The sequence below is a fragment of the Haliaeetus albicilla genome, chromosome 7 (genome assembly GCF_947461875.1).
Source record: "Haliaeetus albicilla chromosome 7, bHalAlb1.1, whole genome shotgun sequence".
Lineage (NCBI taxonomy): Eukaryota > Metazoa > Chordata > Aves > Accipitriformes > Accipitridae > Haliaeetus > Haliaeetus albicilla.
This window is the reverse complement of record NC_091489.1, coordinates 43,117,199-43,137,499: the sequence shown is the minus strand read 5'-3', so window position 1 is coordinate 43,137,499 and position 20,301 is coordinate 43,117,199. Positions and strand designations below refer to the sequence as shown.

Here is a 20,301-nt window from a genome sequence, read left to right as displayed (position 1 = left end):
TTACCCTCCCTGTAAGCCACACCAGCAATACGGAAACAAACAGCAGCCTTTAAAAGTCTGTCTGCAAAATGTCTGGGAACAACGAGCACCTGGATTTGAGAACACGTAAGGTTTCTTTCTCATTTCCCCTTCCCCAATAATTCTTTGCCCACTTTTAGTACGATCTACTTTGAAAACTTAAAGCCATTGAGACAGTTATTCCCCAACATCTCTACTTTTCCTCTGACTTCAGAACCGAACCAGGGGACACTTGCACCTCCATAGTACTTCTGGCCTTGTCTTCAAAAAGACCTATCAGAAATGTCAAGAACGCGTGTCCTCAGGGAAAACTCAGTGTAGTGCTACAACCTCAAGATCTGCAAGTAGGATTAACATTAGTGGGTAACTGACGCATCTGGGTAGTAATGAATATTTTGCACATTTAATTTTTTTGCTCATACCACTGCTGGAACACAGAAGCTGCTTTTCTCCCAGACACCCTCTTTAACTATGAATGTATGGACTCTGCTTTTGAATGCACAGCATTGTATGGGGTGAGTTCTCTGACTAGGACACGCGGTCCTGTTTGCTAGCTCCTGCTCAGAGCACGGAACATTCTTCCAGGCTCCAGCATGTAAAATGGGTGCTACTCTTCAAACCCCACAGTATTCTCACCCTATTAAGCAATAAAGAGCATTGCCAAACTCTTCCTTCTCCCTTGCAGAAAACGGGCTCCTAGACAGGTACCAGATCAAGCAAAAATCTTTTTAGAGTACACTGAACCAACAATGGCATTTTCATGGAGCAAGACACAGTGGCTGCTAAGAGCGCATGGATTCCTACAGTAGTGGGGGATGGAGGAGGCAGGCAATCATGTGCTCAAAGGCATGGGGAGGAAGAGGGGGAGGAGGAGAACAAGGAGAGAGAGAGAGAACAAAGTGTCAACGTCTTAACTGGGACACACAAAGAGCCAGTTCTTAGTAAGAACTTAATCCAGGATTAACAAGAGGTCAGCTACCTCTGCAAGGAGACTGCACTAAAAGGAGCTAATTAGCTCTCCTTAATTGCACAAAAGAAACCACACAGAATTATAGACATTCACAAGTAGCAGATCCCACCTCACCTAGGAAACAGAGCCCTACCTGTTGTCCTCAACACCATGCTCAAACAATCAGCACGTGGAAAGCCAAAAGCAGGAAAGGTGAAATGATGTTAGGAAAGAGGCTGCGGGGAGTTAGGCTCAGCATCAACAAGCAAAGTGTTGGAGTGGGAGCTGGAGCCTACATCGCATGGGACAAGCATTTTTAGCATGGCCAGTATCTTTATCTAGACAGTTTCTTCAGCAACCGCTGCCATCACATGTGGAACTGCCTAAGATCCCTACAGTAACTACAGCTATGACTTTCATAAACAGTATTATCCATGAGGATATTTAACACAATTTTAGCCCTCTTTAATTCAATGTGATCTCTGAAAATGACGAGGAAGGACAGCACAAGGGCAACCAGTCAATTTTGCTGTGTAGGCCCAGCTCTGCCCTGTAGGTTGAGACTGACAGAATCACATCCCAACACAGGTAAGCATTGCATCCTGGTCAGGATAAATGGAGAGCACAAAGCAAATGCATCACAGATCATGGACAGGTAATAGCTCCTGGCCTGGAAACCACCAGTTCGGGATGATGCAGTAGAAAGGCTGGCTGAGCTGACCTCCCACAAATTCTCTGTCTTGAATTTCTAATCATATATTACAAAGACACTTACATATCCTTAAGTCCCCTGCCAACTTCCACTCGATACTAAATCCATCTCTTTTTTACTTCTGAAACCATTATATGTTCTGTTGTAGCACACTGATGATAAGCTGGTGCATATTTCACCCCAGAAGCACTTGCGCTCCACTGACATATAATTCATACAACAGTCAGTGTACTTGAAAATGAAGATTAACAAGCACATCAATAACACTAACAGATGTCTCTGAGATCGAGCACTAATAAAAGTAACTCCTGTATTTATTTGTTTATAGCACCGTGCTGAGGGCTGGGCAGCTTGCATACAGAAAGGGCCCTCACCCTGAGGAGCTCATAGTGCAAGACTTCAACCGTGCAGTGAAAGGCACGAAGACGACAGGCCGCACTGATTTCAAACCCTACTGCAATCAAGGGAGCCACCTTAGACCACCAGGGTCTGAGTGCATCCCAGCTGCAAGATCACTGCCCAGGTTAAGAGAGGATGAAGAGAAAAAAGCAAAACAACAGGTTGACCAGGGGAAGAATATCGTACACACAAAGAAAAATAACAACAGAAACAGGAGATCACCCATTAATTACCGGTCCCTATGGAATCATTCGAGTACTGCCTCCATTATCTATGTATCCTTCTTTTCTTATCCCTTCAGAGCAGAGTTAAATATCATGCCGTTGTACTTTCAGTTCCATTGTGACAGTAGCCACCAGGGGACAAGCAGCAGCAAACTTTCACCTCAAACCCAACCCAAACAAATCACGTTATTCGGATACCACTCCGAATATGAGAAAGCCACATCCCCCCCTGCTCCCAGTAACTGGGCAGCAACGCTCATATATGCTGTTCCTACGCAAGCTCAGCACAAAGAGAGAATTCCCTAACATCTGGATAAAGCTTCAATAGCTGCCATTGGAGAGAGGAAAATGCACATCGGCTGTTCTGTGCCAGGGGCTGGGCTACACCCGGTCTCCTGGTACAGACATGCCCCACTCCTTCAATCCTCTCCACCACCACCACTCCTCTGCTCCCTATTCCACACAGAACAGCTCAGACCCGTGAGCAGATTTATGAAGAGAAGGAAGAGGAAAAGGGCACTAATAGGCTCCGATCTCTTTCTTCAGCACTGGCTGGTGCAGTGTGTGCTTCTATGTCGCATAATTCAGTTACAGTTATGCCAGCTTCTCCATTGCTCCACACTGTTCCAATCTGTTTCTCCCAACCAAAATCAGCCTCCTAAAGCCTTCCTCCAGAGCACTACCCCAATCTCTACCTTCAGACTCCTCCTGAGCCACCTCTGATTTTCAATCCCAACACTCATTCACACACATGGGATTCATCCCCACTCTCGCCAATTGACTTTCTTAACCTTGCTTGACCCTTTCTTCCAGGATGGTCTCAGATTCCTGCAACCTTCCGCTGGGCTCACCCAGAAACTCACGTAACAACACTAAACAGCTGCTCAGTCCAGCCCCCACTCCCAAGAAGACAGAACATCACTCTGTGAGAGTCTTGCTTGGCGTCTCTCCCCACACCCCCATCCCTTCCACCCCGACTTAGATTTCTCAGTCAAACCCCCCGTATCTCCGTCCCAGCCCCGCACTGCGTCAGGGCATCCTTTTTCCTGAGGAACCGCCTGACCTCACAACACACGCACAAACACAAAGGAACCTGCATCCACAGGAAGGAGTCCTCCTGCCTGCCTGGGAGATGAAAAAGGACGAGCTCAATGATTGCATCGCCACCTGTTACCACATCGCATTTCCCGGGGCGCAGCTGCGTGTCTTCCCCGCTCCTCTGCTCTCCGATTCTGAAACCACCATTTAAGCTGCGGACAGAAGCAATTCTGCTGGGGGAGAGATCGTTAAACCATTCAGGAATCTTACTGCTCCGATGCATTTTATGCTCTCAAAAGTGGTTGACAAAAAGATTCCCCACTCTGATAACGACTTGGCATGGCTGAAACAAAGCCTTCTTTGCAACTTGCTGCCCAGCTCTGGCATCTGAACTGGCTGCTGCCCACTAGAAAGAAAAGCACCCACTGTCTCTTTAAGAATGCCCTGCAGCCCACATCACTAGAGCTCGGTTAACCCTGGCTGCTCCTCGCTCCATCCACTGATGCCAGCTATGAAATTTCAGGACTTCCTCTCTTCTCCGGCTCTTACCTACCTGTTCTGCTGCCCTGGTACAGCTTCTCCATGTTGTCACACATCCCTGGCATCCCAAACATTTTTGCGGGGGCACTTTAGCAGAGCTTTATTAAATATCCCTGTACTCCCCGCTATAAAAACAACCAGGGAGTACTTCTGTGACAACAAAGGAGCAGAGCAGTCAGCATGGACCTAAGCATCCCTATTACCTCTGAAGTCAACTTCCTTACTCCCACAAAGCACTCTTCTCTGACTACTTCGTCATTGCTACAGACATCCTGACTCTTCATCTTGCTCAGCTAGAGGGACTACGCGCACTTCTCTAAACCTTATCAGACACCACACAAACCATCTACTTCCCCGATACGACAGCAGGCAGCACAGCCAGCAACAGGCGAAATATTTGTCTTCAACACATGGGTATTTCCAAATATAAACTCTTTGAAAGGCCATCTTCTACAGAGAGGTTATAAAATGCAGAAGGTAACAATGTGACTCATACTGGAAGTGTATATAAACACACATACAAAAACCTGTGTCGCAAGAAAAACAAGAGACTGACTGATTCTCTTCCGGGCAAAGCATGAAGAACGCTACCCTACGCCTTTGTCCTTGATTTTGCACCTACTCCAAACAGGCTAATGGAGGAAATCGAAGGTCATGTCCAGCAATTAAAAGACTTGAGAAAGCAAGAAAGCAGCGCAGCTCAACAGTGTGCAGGGTGAACACAAAGCAAATTAGACACGTTCTTGCAACACGATACAGGAGCAGGAAAGACTAATGTCATTCAGAGTTGCATAGTGTGATCAATCATATCTCATAGAAGCTGATGAAATATTTGCTCTGTATGATCAGTTAATCTCCACCAGGAACTTTACTATAAGAGTGCCATATAACTAGAAAGATATTATTATAGAACACAGAGTTCAAAGGAAAGCAACAAAAACATCACAATATTCAAGAGGCTCACTTATGAAAAGAAACTTGAAGGGTAAACAAAGTGAAGTGGTCAACAAATATTTGAAGAACATAAATACCAAAAAGAAAGAGAAGCCCTATTGAAAGGTTTTATAACAACAAGCAATAGGATTATATTGAGGGGAAAAAAACTAGGCTGAAGCCAAATCCTTGCAGTCAAGCGCATGAGAGAAGTGGTATAAACCCATTCACTTGTCATGTTTATAAACAGCATTAGGTAACCGTTAATAAAGACAAAGCAGGGAACTGTCCCACATTGTCAGGAGCATGGATCAATGCCTCAATTCCATCAAGTTTTTTTCTGCCTCTAGTTCTGCTTTCCATAATTTTCCTAATACGCAGCAGCCCAGCCCGAGGACTTTTTGGTTACTGCTGTTTGCTAGCAATGCAAGACTCTTCAAAAGGTTTGCATTTGTTTGGTGTTACAGGTGTTTGAGCGTTACAATATAAAGAATTGTTGTGACTTGCTGTGGTTTTGTTCCCAAAACCTCCAACTGAAACATATCCATGTGATTTTGAGTTTCACGTGGGAAATCTTGCAAAGCGATACCCAAATCATCTGAAGTTCTTAATCTGGGCTGTGATCCTTGAAAGAACAATTGTCCTTACGACAATTACGGCATTTCCAAATACGAGCAAGACATAGGTTGCTTTGGGGCAATTATATGGATTCAGTTTGTGACTTTGGACAAGACACCTATGAGAAGTGCAGGGGATATGGCTGGCCGGTTTGCGTTTCTGATACTAGCTCTTACATCAATATAGTTTGCTCTCTTTAAAGAGCTGTTTTAAACAACAATAACGATTTTTTGCTCACCTAAGCCAAGCTTCCAGTAGGGAAGTCTTCTAGTACACCTCTATTAATAAACATGTTAAAAGTAAAAACGCCTTTAATCTCTGTGTGCCTCATCTGCAAACCAAGGTTAATACCACTTCCTTTCTTCTACCGTTTGTCTATCTTGACCTTTTAGGATGTAAGCTCTTCAGGGGACAAACTGTCTCTGGAGGTGTGCATGAAAATCTCCTAGCACAGCAAGGCCCTTCTTTTAAGGGCCTCTCTCACTGTAAAACAACACAATCTTAGAAACAGATCCATTTCCAAAATCAGTTGTGCTATCACCTGTCTTTGAAACAGAAACTCGAAAGGATCAATGGGGAACCTATTGTTCCTGTTGGAAAGGTTGGAAAAATAATAACATGGGCATTTGAAGCAATGATGTAGTTTTACTGCCTTGAACCAGCTGCTGAATTTTGCTCCGATTTTCTAAGCTCCGACCCCTAGACACATACCTTCTTTCATATGGCCTACAGCTAAGCAACAGTTCGCCTCCCAAACCTCATTCCCAAAACGTACGTCAGATTGAAGGCCACCACATGAGTACATCATTTCTTAATAGTTGACAGCTCTGAAAAAAATAAATTCCAGTTTTGAGGCCTGCACAGCCACAACCCAATCTCCTCATAAGCAGAGGTCACTTCTTTCAGACCTCTATAGCTGCTTTATTTCTACTCCTACAGGGTCAGAAATACACCAAAATTATAGCTTTAACTTTCCACTAACTTTCTAAAATGCCTCTGTCTCCAATGCAAACCCTTTAATTCACAGCACTTCATGTGTCATCGCTACACAAGTAAGGGATGAGACCTTGCAAACGATTTCTCTGGAATCCTCAGACCTTGCCATCTCTTCCTCCTGCCATTTAAACACAGGCTTGCTTGCTTAGTATTTCATTAAAGGAATGATTCTGGTCTAAGAGAGCTGTTCTTATACTAAAGATATACAAGTCATCCTCCCTCCCTGCCCCGCTCCCTGCTAATTTGGTGTCTTATATTATGTGCATATGTGGACTTTTTTTTCTGTTACCAAATCTTTGCTACTCCTGAATATATACCTCCTTCTTCCCCACCAAGTCTTTTTCATTCAACTATTTTCTCCTCCATTTTCCTCTTTCCAGTTCCAAGGCCTGAAATTAGGTGTGGTCAAGCCACCTTCTTCCAAACCTGGTATTCCAAGTGGTTTGAAAATGATTCAAAATATATCCACCCACCCACCCCCCCCAAAAAAAAAAAATCCGAAATTCCTCTTTCTCCACTCCTTTGCCATATGCATAGAGCAGCTGTGACGTTGTCAAATGAGAATGGCAGCGTTTTACTTTTTGTGTTAGTTGAAAAAACAAGCCAGAGCATCTATCCCCAGGTCACTTGGCTGTGACCACAGAGAACATTCTGTCCAGGAAAAATGGTTACGGAGAATAAACCACTGGAAAAATGTAAAGTATAATCAACAGTACAGACCTAAAGCTGGCCAATCGGAAAACTTTAGTAAAGGAGAAGCTCAGACGACATTCCACCATCTTGTATTCAGCATATGGCTCTGCAAGAGCATACAAAAGGAAAAGCTACTGATTTATGTGCAACATTTGTTTTGGTCTCTCCATTTCCTGAACTTAGGTATTTTATACTTGGATACTTTTATTGCTATTACATCTCAATTGATATAATCTACTTTCACCAGACTCAAAGTACTGAAATTAGCAGTTGCCATTCATTGCAAGTATCAGTTATAATAATAATGGTAGTCTGCCATTAAGATGCACTTTCTAACCAGGACTGAAATCAGAGGCATGCAAGAGAAGATTCAAGCATAAACACAGAAGCTGCTTAATCAACCAAAGGAATACCACTAACTAGTTTAGAATAGAGAGCGAAGAAGAGTCCTGTTCCCAAGGGGAGTTTCAGTTGGCAAATATGATTAAGCAAAAGAGATCCTGACCAGGACACAGCGATTCTTGCAGAATGTGCCACAAGAGCTTCGATGGCTCTTTCGGACCTTAAGCATGCCCACTTGCTGAGCAGAACAGCCCTGATCAAGCAGAAATTTTAAGTATGTGAGTGTTTCCGTTTAGTTCAACAGAACTATTAACACACACAGGGCGAATCGCATGCTTACAAATTATGGAACACTATTCAACAAACCCCTTCTAGCACTTGTCACGTGTAAATATCAAACTGCTTCAGTGAGAGGGAGCACAAGGGGGGACGGAAGAGACAAATGGTGTGCCTCATTTTGCTGACAGAGAAGCTGGAGCAGAGGCAAGATCATGATCCGACTGGTCAACGACAGATCTAGGTATAAAACTGGCCTCTTATGAATTCCAGCTCCAACAGCCAGAACCTCGCTTCTCATCTGAAGAGACCGAGCAGTTAAACAGCACACAATGGTCTCAGCTCCGCACTTCGGCTTTGAGAGAGAAAAACAGTATCTGCTTAATTTTATCTACAGCCTCTTCTTGGCTGAATTTGGCTCCTTCCATGCTTTTTCCTCCCGCATATGTGAGGAAAAGAATGTCTGGAGAAGCCTCACTGCAGCCTCATTCATCTCAACTTAAGGCCCTGAGCAAGCAATGGCTGCAGAATTCCAGAACGGTTCCAAGCAGTTTGCCCTTCACTTGACATTTATGAGGCTGCTGAAGGACGAGAGAGAGAGAGAGAGCGCGCGCAAGGTGATTTTACCATCTGATAAGCAGGAAAGGCAATTTTAGAGCAAAACAAATGATTAGGATTCAATTAGCCAAAATAATCGGCAGCCCAAGGAGAGATCTGAAGGAGAGATTCTGGGTGTTGGCAGCAAACTCTGCAAAGCGCAGCATCTTCATGGTGCAAGTCAAAGAACTCTTCTGTCTAGTTGCCCTCAGAGGGGTTTCAATAAGCACATTATATATATATTAGATAATAAAATGATGGACATTTACCCAACTTTAAATCAAAAACTGATGCCAGAAGCATACCACATAACAAACAAAAAACTCTAAAGGGGTACTTGTGCCAGTCTATCATCACACAGAGCTACAGCAAACCAACTCTCAGATCAAGGGCTTCATAATGACTCGGTCAGTTTTTCTTCAAACAGTCTCCTTCCAATGTAATTTTTGGTTTTTTTGGTTTGGGGTTGTTTGGGGTTTTTTTGTTACTAAAATAGTCACTTCACTTGTACTTTATACCATATTACCATTGAGGGTATTAATTCAGTGTGGCAGTGTGCAGTTCAGGACAAAAACTGATAATGAGCTGATCTTTGTTCTATTTCTGGCTCAGTTAGTGACCACAAGTACTGTCTGGCCAAGTGAACTGCATGCAAGATTTTTCCTTGACATTAGTGCACTTGGGTTAGGCTCCTAACTGCTTACTATCACTTCCCACTACAGAAAAGCTGAGATAAATTAGCACAGAACCTGCTACTAACCACTTTGTTGTACTATGAAACCCTTTACAAAGTAAATCTACCAATACTGCTCAAAGTTGTTCTTCAGGTCATCTTATGCAACACCATAACGTTTCTTCCTGTTCAAAGAGAAAGGTTAGAAACTGTACTTTATGGACAGAGGTTCAGTCAAAACGTTCAGAATATTCTGGATGCAGGGAGAGACGAGCAACCTATTAATACGGTTTCCTCTTCCTACCGCATCGACAGCAAATGGGAACATTCTGATTCGTAAGATCCATTTGCAGAATTTTTAAGGAGTGAAAGCCTCTTCCTTCTAAAACGTTAGAACCATATTTATATGTATGTGGGTCATCTTTGATGGTTTTTAGCGGAGGATTATCAGCACCTATTTCCTCCTTTTGAATAAAAAGCACAAAGAAGAAAGAGGTAGACGCAGAAGAATCGATGAAGACAGAGAAGAAAAGAACACTGAATGTAACATTTTAACCTGTAACAGCAAGGTCGAACAGCATGATATGCACAACAGCACAATTATGTAACTTCAACAGAACTACTTTGCTAGCCTTTTCCAAAACATTGAGGAATAATTGATTTGGAAACTTATCTTTCATTTGCAGTGCATTAGAACAAAATTCATTTTCACTGCACACATTAGCTCTTTAAGTCTCTGCAGTACCTATATGAAATTGAAAACTATTGAAATGGCTTCATTGTTTCACTACATAATTAAGGAGGCAAGAATCCCAAACACCCACATTTGTCACCTTTCTGTATTACAGCAAGTGCTAATTCTCTACAGCTGAGGGCAGTACGCATCCCTCCTGTCCCTTTTTCACTAACCTGTTATTTTAGGCTTCAAAGAAGTTGCAGGACTAAACTGCAAGGACAGAGCTATGTAGGACTAGTGTGATAACTTATGAACCCCCCCTCCCTCCCCTCTTACATACTGGTGGCCCTGAGACACTGACAAATCAATTAAAAGGGCAGGTGTCATTAGCCTGGTCTAGATACAAAGAACTCCTGAAGTCGCAGCCCTACAGCATGCATAACTGAAACTGTCTAATGTTAATCTTCGCTGCTCCCTGACATCAAACAACTAATTTTAGCTCTGCTGTTCTGTAACCCTACCTAGTTCCCATCCCACCCCCACAACCATATAATAGATCCTTCCTTCAGATAAGTAGGGTGTTGGAACATTGAGAGTTTTTTTTCTCACCCACAGGCACTAGCAAAAAAATGAATTACAGATTTATTTTAGGTAGAGCCTTTGGGCCTTATTTTCTCTGCAGGTTCCATATAGCAGGTTCTGTGGCTCAGAAACATTCCAGTCAACAAATCAGCATAAGCAAAGCAGAAGGAACCACAAAAGGAAGGAAAATCAGATGAGCAGAGCTTTGTTCAGTATCCCGTTTATGGGACATTAAGGTCAGCTACCCACTTGCTTTTGTGCCTGCAAGACTCTTCAGTCATTTGATTCTCATTTTTAATAAAAGGTCCAAATTAGTATCCATCTAGGCTGGATTATGAGCTCCCCACAACTCTTAACAAGGGAGAATGCCAACGGCAAGCAGCACTACCCAAGATTTGAGGGGAGGGAAAGCCTGCCTGCCCTGCTGTTGTAGTTTCTGGCTTTCTGCAATTTAAAGCTCAGGGCCTGGCTCATTACAGTCCCTAAGGATCTCTGAGATAACGGTGATCTAAGACTGGAAGCAAAAGTTCTCTCTCATAATACCGTGTCACAACATGAAGACGTGTACAACGGTATTAAAATATTACACTGTGACATGAAGACGACCTATTAAACCAAGGTACTCGGCCCTGTAATGAGACAAACGTATGTTGTCATATGACAGTAACAATGTACTAGGGGACTGCAGTATCACTTCTGATACCAGAATGTTGTACCAGAACAGTATGATGCTGCACTAGTACATCAGGACCTTGCATCATGATACAATACAGTTATGTTTTGATGTCATAAAGCTATGATGGTTACACATCAGCGTTCTGCTTTACTGCAGCGTACTGTGACCACCTAATGACTCCACGGTACGCAGCTACGCTGTGATACGATACCAGATGGTGATGAGATCATTTTGGGCAGAATTAGGTGGCGTACTGCAAAAACGCATGACATCGTATTAGAGATCAGCACGTTATCTTGTGCCAAAACAAGCTTGCACCGAGACTAGAGATGGCCAGAGTTCCCCAATAAAATGCGCTACGTTATTTTGTGCAATCTAACAGCACGAAATGAACGGGTGGTCTAAAAACAGGCGAGAGCAAGTCTTCTTCCTAACGGTCAGAGCGGGCTGCTCCTGCTGACAGCATTCTGTCCCTGTACTACTGCCCTTCCTGGTACAGAAAGAAATCATGTGTCTTTCTGAGAACGGCTCCATAAGGAAATCTGCATTAACCCCAGCAGTGCCATCTAGAAGTGGAATCACCAATTCTACAGCAAGGACCAAAAGATCTGCTTGTACGCCACGCATTTGACGTGGTTTTTTTCTTTAGACAAATACTAACCCTGTAAAGCCATTTCACTGCAAATATTGGAGGCTGCACAACCCACATTAAAGTACCCTATCCGAGTTCGACAAACAGCGAAGTGCAGGGAACTCTGTATTCCATACTTAGATCTATGCTCCTCTAGAACCATGCCAATCAGTGCAGTAGCGACAAACACGTAGACTTAGATGACTTGAAATAACATCCTTAACTCACCCTTCTGCGCCTGGATGTTGCAGCGCAATCAAATAAATAAAACCACCTATAAACATCCTAGAGGGAGAACAGAATAACTACTGCAAAGATCCAAAATACTGTATATTTTTATTAAATAAGGCAAGTGACCAGAATATTTAACGTGTTTCTCTTTGGGATTCAGAGGAAGATGAAAGGGGGATGCTGAAGAGGTAGCTCAAGCAGGGCTTAGTTAGCACTCTTCAAGCATTTTAGGAAGAGCCAGGGGAACCGATCAGGACCTTTACTGCACTCCCCACCAGAACACACACACCCAGGACAGCACAGTGCCCCTAGGACCCTGCCAGGAGCCTGAGACGGAGAAAACTCAGAGGGAAGAGCGTCACCTACTGAAACACCGCTAGCATTTCATCCAGCACATGAGTAATCTTCTTATGTCCCCCATCCAGCTCCTGTATCTACCAGCCTCGCTTGCTTAGCTCTGAAGTCTGACAAAATTAGCAGACTGGCTTCAACCTTAATTGTTATAAATGCTGTGATAGCACTGGACACGCAAAAGCTCTCCAGTTACACGATTAATAAAAAACGTCCGGTGTTGCTCATAGATAGGTACAGAAACGAATGCAGTGGGGTGCCATGTTATTGCAGATACACATGATCAAGGCATTTATAACACATGCTTCGCTCTCCTGGTAGTACGCTAAGCTATTATGCAACTCATCAGCCCAATAGCATACCACATACAGCAGCAAATCAGTACAAGAGTTGGGCTTTTTTTTATTAAAAAAAAGGGGGGGGGGGGGGAGAAAAACATTGTGTAAGATTTTCAAATGCTAATGACTATATCGTTTGTACAGTCTATGTTACACATGGCCATGTACACGTTGGAAAATTTCAAAGGCTCTCAGTATAATTAAAGAAAAGACAAAATTAGAGAAATTAGAAAAAGATATGACCTATTGAGTCATCCCTGGCTCTAGTCCGTCCCCTGGGGCCCAGTACAAGATGCTTCCTAGTGCTGGGCTACAGTGCATTTATTTTTTTACACAGGAAAAAAAAAAAGTCATAATAAATAAAACAACCAATGAAAAATAACTTCACTGTTTTCTCACACTTTACAGGCAAGGATCTCAAAGCACTAAATTCGTACTGATGCAAAACAGCAGACTTGAGAGGAAAGCTGTTATTTCTATGATTACTTCCTTTTTCATTACAGAGAAAAAGGATTAAAAAAAACCCCAGGCCTGCACATTGCTCTTATCATCCACTTTGCAATTTCAATCCAAAGTCACATTCCACTATTAACTATGGAACCGTTCCCATCTGATAAAGTTCCGATTAAATCAATTTCATCACAATAATTCAAAGACTATTTACTCCAACTAAGTAGTTTTGACATACTAGAGATTTAAAATAGTTTTGATACACTCAAGACTTTATATAAATCATTGCTGACCAAGTTTATATTAAGAGATACATATAACTGCATCCCTGTGTGTTACAGACATACACATTTACCTACCCACATAAAATACAAACTTGACCAACAAAAATGTTTACGTGCCAACATTTTAGATACGCACACAGCTTTGTTGACCGACTTTTCACCCACACAACGTTTTCTTTCACTGCCCGCTTGCCCAAACCTGGAGAGTTTTCCCCCCAAACACCCAAGCACGATCAAAAAATTAAGGAGCGCTTCGGTACCTTCCAGAGAGCTGTCAGTTCCCTCGACTCCCAACTCTAATACGTTATTACAGAAACATGCCAGTGAGGTGCATCCCCAAAAGCGGCTACTTAAAGGACAAGCTGAGCAGGAACCACTCCGCGCACACAGGATTCAAAACATTTTCTCCGCCTTTCTTCGGAAAAAACCGCACACGCTTATTTTCTCTGTTCGCAAATAGGTACCGAGTCCAGACGCTCAGGTGTGCGGGTGCTATGTGCGTGCACACCCAGATGCAAATTCATGCACAGCCATCGCGAAAGCCGGGAAGAGGAAGAGGAGGAGGAGAAGGGGTGGCGGCAGCAGGGAGGAAGATGCAGCCAGACCAGAGGAAGGCTCACGGCAGCGCACAGTCCTGATGCGGAGATGCCCGGACAGGAGCGGCCCGTCGTCGCATCTATTCCCGCCGACCCCCCCGGCGGCTCCCTCCTCCCCCCAGCCGCAGTCCGGCTCTGCCCCCGGCGGCCAGCACACACGGAGATGTCCCCCTCGGCGGCGGTGCTGCAGCGGCCCGAGCTTTGCGGCGCAGGCACCGGCCAACTTAGCGGAGCGCATCCCTTCCCTCCGCCGGCCCCGCCGCCTCCCCCCCCGCCGCTGCGGCGCGCCGCGGGGCTGGGAAGATTTCGGGGGGGGGGGGGGTGGGGGGGGTGCCCGCATCGCCCCCTTTCCCCAGCCGTCCGCTTACCAGGCGAGCTTGAACCCTTTCATTAGTACAGTCACGATAATCCGATGCCCGTGTCCTTGTCTGCCCACTGACAGCTCCAGAGGTCCCAGGACATATTGGAGGAGACCCGGCCGCCGAGCGTCCCCCGGGGAGCGCCGAGCCCCATGCGCCGAGCCCCCCGCGCCGGGGCACGGCCGCCTCCCGCCCTCGGCGCCTTCCCCCCCGCCCCAGACCCCCGCCGAGAGGCAGAGGGCTCCCCGCACTAGCAGCGCCAGGGGCTGAGCCGCCCCGCTCGCTGCTGAGCATGTGCAACGCCGGCAGGACAGCGCGTCGCGCAGCATGCCATGGCAGCCGGGCCGCGCCGCCCCCCCCCCCCCCCGGGGCGGGCCGCCCTCGGTCCCCGCCCGCCCTGCGGCGGGGCTCCCACCCGCGGCCGCGGCTCCCTGGGGGGGGGAGCTCGGGAAAGGGGAACGCGCCTTCCCGGCCTCTCGGGCCTGGCGGTGGTCGGGCAGGCAGAGTGCCGCCGCCCCCCCCGCCCTTCGTCGTTCTTTGGGGGATTAACTAAACCGCCGCTCCGACTGCAGGCTGCGTAACAACAGCTCCAGAAAAAGCGAAGGGAGTGCTTAATTGAAAGGGAAATTTGCAGAGAGACAGGAGACAAGTTCCTGCGCTGAAATGGAAGGGGGGGGTGGGGTGGGGTGTATCTTACCCTCACGACACCCACCACCAGCATTCGCCCAAACAACAACAGGCGGTGGCACAGCATCACTTATCGCAGCAGAGTCAAGACCTCTCCCCCCACCCCATACAGTAAAGATCTTTGGAGGGCTGGGCACCCTGGGCAAGGCCTGACCAACAGGGGGAAGAAGGGCCAGTTATTACATCACCCCCTCCTTTCCTGCAATACACAACACTTTCCCTGGGAATTCTTCTGTTTGTCTTGCAGGATCTAAACATAGCCTACTGCTCCACTGCCCAGGCACACAAATTGTTAGGGAAAAGGGCAGTATCTCTCAAATAACCTATAGTTTAACTATGGCACAGTAAAAGATCATCTAAAGAACTTCAAAGAGTGAAGCTTGGGAGTGTCCAAGGGTGAACACACACCCATACTCCCCACACCACACATCTTTGGTCTAGGGAAAGAAACAGACTCTTGCTTAGGAATCTAGGAATTGAGCAATTTCAGGGGTGGTAAAGGAAAGACGGCGGTCAGTTATGTGAAAATAAAGAGATTCTACTATCCTGAAGGAGGTTTTTTTATGCTATTTGTCATTCTTTTGCACCCAAACTCAAGGTCTGCACCTACTCACACCCCCCGCCCATGTCAATAAGTGCAGCTGATGTCTCCATAGGAAATGATACAAAAATTTTGACCTTTAAAATGACCACCTCCATTCTGTTCACCTCACAGTGGAGTGGGGAGTACCAGGAGTACTAGTTCAAAGTCTCTGTTCTGGTTCACAAAGCTTTCTGTGAAATTTGTCCTTATTGCCTGAGGAAACATTGAGACCGTGATGCCTACATCCCCTTTGGGAAGTAACCAACACATACTTCTCCACTTCCATATTTTGCTTAATAAAGGCACCCAGTCTTTTTACTCATTCTCCCAAGTCCTGAACAGATGGACAAAAGCAAAGTTCCAGTTCTGAATACAGCAGAAAGTCACTTCTGTAGGGCTTTGGTCATTCCAGGGCAGGTGAAGGGAAACAGGATCATGGCAGTGGGGCTGAAGTTTCAGAAACTGTGCAAGTAACATTGAAATGTCTTTCTGGGGAGGTGAGTCGCAAAGGGAAAGCTCAGCTCAGTGCTAACTCCCTTCAAATAGCTTCCTGAACACTTGTGACATTGCACTGTTTGCTTCATTATTAAATACCATCATGCTTGGTGTGACTGCTGCAGAAGGAAGCAACTAGTGTGAAACTGCATCTTGCATAAAAACTTTCTTCAAGTCTGTTTGTGGAGGAAAGTGATGGACGGTACCCTGCAGGAGAGCCCCACGCAAGGCCGAGAGACTTGAAACACCTGCTTTGAGAATTATTTCCAACATGGACTTCACGGCATGCCTTTTTGTTTATTTCTAGACAAAAAGCATTAACTTAGCCCGAAAGCTGGGCACATGCATTTCCACATGACAAACAGCATGGGAAAAAAAACATTCAAATCTCACCCCACATAATCCCAGGTTCAGCCCTCATTAGGTCCAACCTATGTTGGATGCCTGGCTTGGACTCTGCTTTTCCCCATGAGATGCTTTCCATCTGTGGCCTGCAGGTTGTCAAGGAGGGAAGCAAATCACAATGCTGTAAAATGGGTCAGGAGACCTGCGAGCTCGGCAAATCTGGGACAGACTAATGCTGCAGAGTCACATGTTTAGAAATCAAAGCTCAGGCAAGAAAGGTATTAAGAGATAAGCAGTCATGTACTTTTTTTTAAATAACATGAGAGTTTGGAAATTATCAAAGGAGACAGACCACTTAGAAGAAAGTATCTGTTTAAGCATCTGGCTTGCAGGTACAGCTGCCTCTGCCACAATCCAGCTGGGATCTGCTCTCTCAAATCCTCGCAGCAGGAGCCTTGGTGAAGGGACCGTGGGTCACCCACCATCTTCAGAGAACCCCAAGCAGATGACCCCGCTTGTCACTGCTATTTACAGTCTCAATTCCACATTCACTTGACTGGTCCACCTGTGTCAGCTAACGCTGCATGGGCAAGCCCTTTCCTTTTTCTCCATTCTTTGCACATAACCACTCGGGGGGGGGGGGGATATTAAAATTTAAGTAAGGTAACAAAAGAGCATATGTAGGTATCAAGAGAGATAGGCTATGCACAGCCACCCTGTCCACCTCCGCAGTGCTAAGAATACTTAGAAGGCATACGCAAGTTGAATTCCAGATAAATTATCTACCTACTCCATCCCAAGCATCCATCCCACAAAACAGGAAAATGGGAAAACAGAAAAAAGCATAGTCAGAAACGCAGCTTGAAAGATCCAAACCCATTTCTGGCTCTGCTACAGAACTCTGTTTTGAAAATGGGTAAATCCTATAATCCATATCTTTTCACTCACCTGTGGAACTACAAGTTGTAAGGAGACATTCCTTACATGGCTGTAATAAGCATCAATGATACATCGTTTTGGATTGCATAAATATCAATATAAGTGACAAATCTTTGATGACTATGTTTTGCATGCAAAAGACCTTTCCCAAGCCTTTGTTATTTTGGTAAAAATTCTTTATTTTTCCATATGAAGAGTAAAAAACAGCAAAAATAGTAATAAAAGCATAAACATTGTTTTTCCTTTTAGTTTGTTTTCATGTTTCATGAAAACAAGCATAATGGTTGAAAACAGTGAAAGATTTCTGAAAGCGGGTGTTTTTTTGGCCAACATTAGCTATGAGAAAATCCTGAAAACACCACAACAATATTATCTCCTTTATGTCTCACCTACCACGGCCTCTCCTCCCTTGCCTAACCAAAATCTCTGAATCCAACAGCAGCTCTGAAACACACAGAGGTGCCCTTCACTTCTGCCGAGAAAGGCGGTAGTCCCCAAAGTACAAATGCTTAACTAGAGCACCAGGATCATCAAACAAGTTGAGCACCTGCAACTTCTGTAACCCACCTCTCATCAGCCCTGGTTCTTCCTCCCTCACCCACACCTCTCCCTCTCCACAGGATGCTGCAGTTGTGCCTCTCATGGCCCTCTGTTGACTGCCACCTCTGTGCCCATATCAAAACTGCATCTTTTGCCTCCTGCTAAACACCACCCTTCTCTACACCTGCTCCTACTTCCTTCTCCTCTCGTTTCCTTCATTTTCTATCCCTCCTCCATCAGCTATTCCGTAACATTTTTTGACTGCCTTCACATCTTTCAGTGTTGTGTTCTCTTCTCAGCTCCCTTTCATATCTAAAGTCATCAGAACACCTTCTTCCCTCACCTCAACCCAAGTTTTTCATGATTTCTTCCCATACCAATCTCCTTCTTTGTACTCATTTGTATTTGACCTATTTACAAAGCCACATGTATATTTTCACTAGGGACCGCCCTTCATACAGGATGTTAGACTGAACGTTCATAATTTTCCCTTCTAGCCATAAAATCTGTAAGTCAAAGAATTTGCTTATTGCAATAGAATTTTGATTGTTTGGGAAAGGTGTCTCCTTTTTTAATTGCAAAATATTAGCTATATCATTTGCTAAGCATAAACAGTAAATAACAGTAAGACAAGTTTACATGGTGTCTGTTGTCCTGCCTCATCCCCTGTCCCTTCCCCCAGGCAAAATTCTCAAACTTCAGAAAGGATTAAACAAGATAATTTGGATCCTGGCCTACTGCCAATAACATTTTGAGTACTTCTGGTCCAGAGCTAGAATACCATGAATACAGCCTCCCTTGTGGCTTCTGGTTGCTTCCAGCACCAGTCAGGATGAGGAAGTCAAACAGCACACACAAACACTAAAAACAGCAACAGAGTAAAAACCATGCAGAACTTTCTCAAACTGAAGACAGACTTGGAGATTATGAGTAGCAGAAAAAAGGAGTTAGAAAAAAGAATGGATGCTTTCCTGACCTATAACTGTCAAGGCGCCGTGAATGAAAAAAAAAAAGAGTTAGGGCTATAATACACAAAACCAAAGTTACTTTTTTTCCTGACCTCCAGCTTGGAGGAAAGAAATACTAAATGATACTGTCCAGATGAGACAGTGCTTTACATGCCCTCTGCACAGGCAAGAACATCTGTACAAAGTGACAGACAGTAATGAATTGGGTCTTGGTGTTCTCTTGCATTCTGGTCAGATGGCAAGAAACAGGCAATTTGTACGCAGCATTTATGTTGCCTCCCTTGTCAGGGCCTGGATGAAAGCTGGAAGCACAGAGGCAACTACAGAAATTAAAAGTCATACAACAGTATTTAACAATTAGCACTTTTCTTCACATACCAGCTGTTTTGCATTACCCTATCATCCTTTTCCCCTTACACATACTTCTCCAAGCAATTCCAGCCTGAGCAACTGCTATCTAATAAAAGCCAAGGAAATAATCTCTAAGCAAAAGCTTTGCAGTACTGTAAAATAGGCATCTTGTCTGGCTTTGCTCATCATTCCCATTACAGCTCATAAGAGGAACACATTTCCTTCAAGATGGAACAAGTAAACCAGGTGCTTAAATATCTCCCCCCACCCCACCCTAAAAGGTCTGAGGACTTCCCATGTATGTACTTGCAGTACAAGGAACAAGAACCTTTCAGCATCAGGGCAATGAAAGGCAGCTCACTGATTTATGTTCCTCATTTCCACTAGCTGATTACCTGGAAAGTGATTCATGCTTTCCCAGGAAGCATTCTAGCTTCACATTGGCCTGATTTTTTTTTTTTCCCTCTTTAACAGGTTAACTACTTCTCCCATTGGTACTCAGCAGGGAGCAGCGACAAAACAACGAGGGTTCCTACTTTTAGCAGGGCACCCTGTAAGCAAAGCTGCGAGGTGACATGACACCATGTGACAATCCCAAAGCAAGGTGCCCCATAGCACACAAGGGACAAAGTTCTCTGATTCCACTAGCAGTTCTGAAAAGCCTCAAGATGAGGATGAATGATTAATTACCCTGGGATTAAAACCACAGGCTACAAAATAGTAAAAGCTGCACTCCTCTATTTTTAATGCACTAAATATGGTACCATTCTTCAGCATGTCAGGAAATGCCAGTTCTTGAGATACCCTGAAAGGTGCCCCAGCAGAAAAGGAAGTGACAGCGCAACACAATGGAGAGCAGCCGTGGAAGTAACATCCTGATATTACATCCCACGGCCGCTTTTGGCATCATGCCAGACTGAGAAAACAAATCTGCTAAACCTTCTCAGAAGTTCTTTGCTAGCCCAGGGCCCAGGCTAACCCCAGCAGAAATTAAGCAAAATGAATAGCACCCCTTGGAGGCTCCAAACCAACTGTAACAGATGTAACAGACACAAACTCAGAAAAGAAAACAGACCATGGAAAAACATTTGGGTTTCAACACAGAATAGGGGACTGAACATTAGCACTTGCCATAGTGTAAGTCCAAATAAACCTGTACACATTCCAGTAATGTTTCTATCATAACTAATTTCCAGGACATATCTGGTTTA

General features: G+C 44.7%; 1 protein-coding gene across 17 annotated transcripts in view; it reads right to left on the bottom strand.

Moving 5' to 3' along the window:
- Positions 1-20,301, bottom strand: part of GRAMD1B (GRAM domain containing 1B) — a 143,160-nt gene that overhangs the window by 53,121 nt on the left and 69,738 nt on the right. Inside the window, exon 1 of one of the 17 annotated variants that reach the window (XM_069788102.1) lies at positions 14,192-14,375. The exons of 14 other annotated variants lie outside the window; for them this stretch is intronic. In XM_069788102.1, the coding sequence (XP_069644203.1) occupies positions 14,192-14,214 (23 nt within the window). In that variant the 5' untranslated portion in view covers positions 14,215-14,375. Of the gene's footprint in view, positions 1-3,395; positions 3,416-3,469; positions 3,712-14,191; positions 14,376-20,301 lie in introns of those variants that run through there. 2 more of the 17 variants (XM_069788106.1, XM_069788104.1) reach the window with 2 other exon arrangements.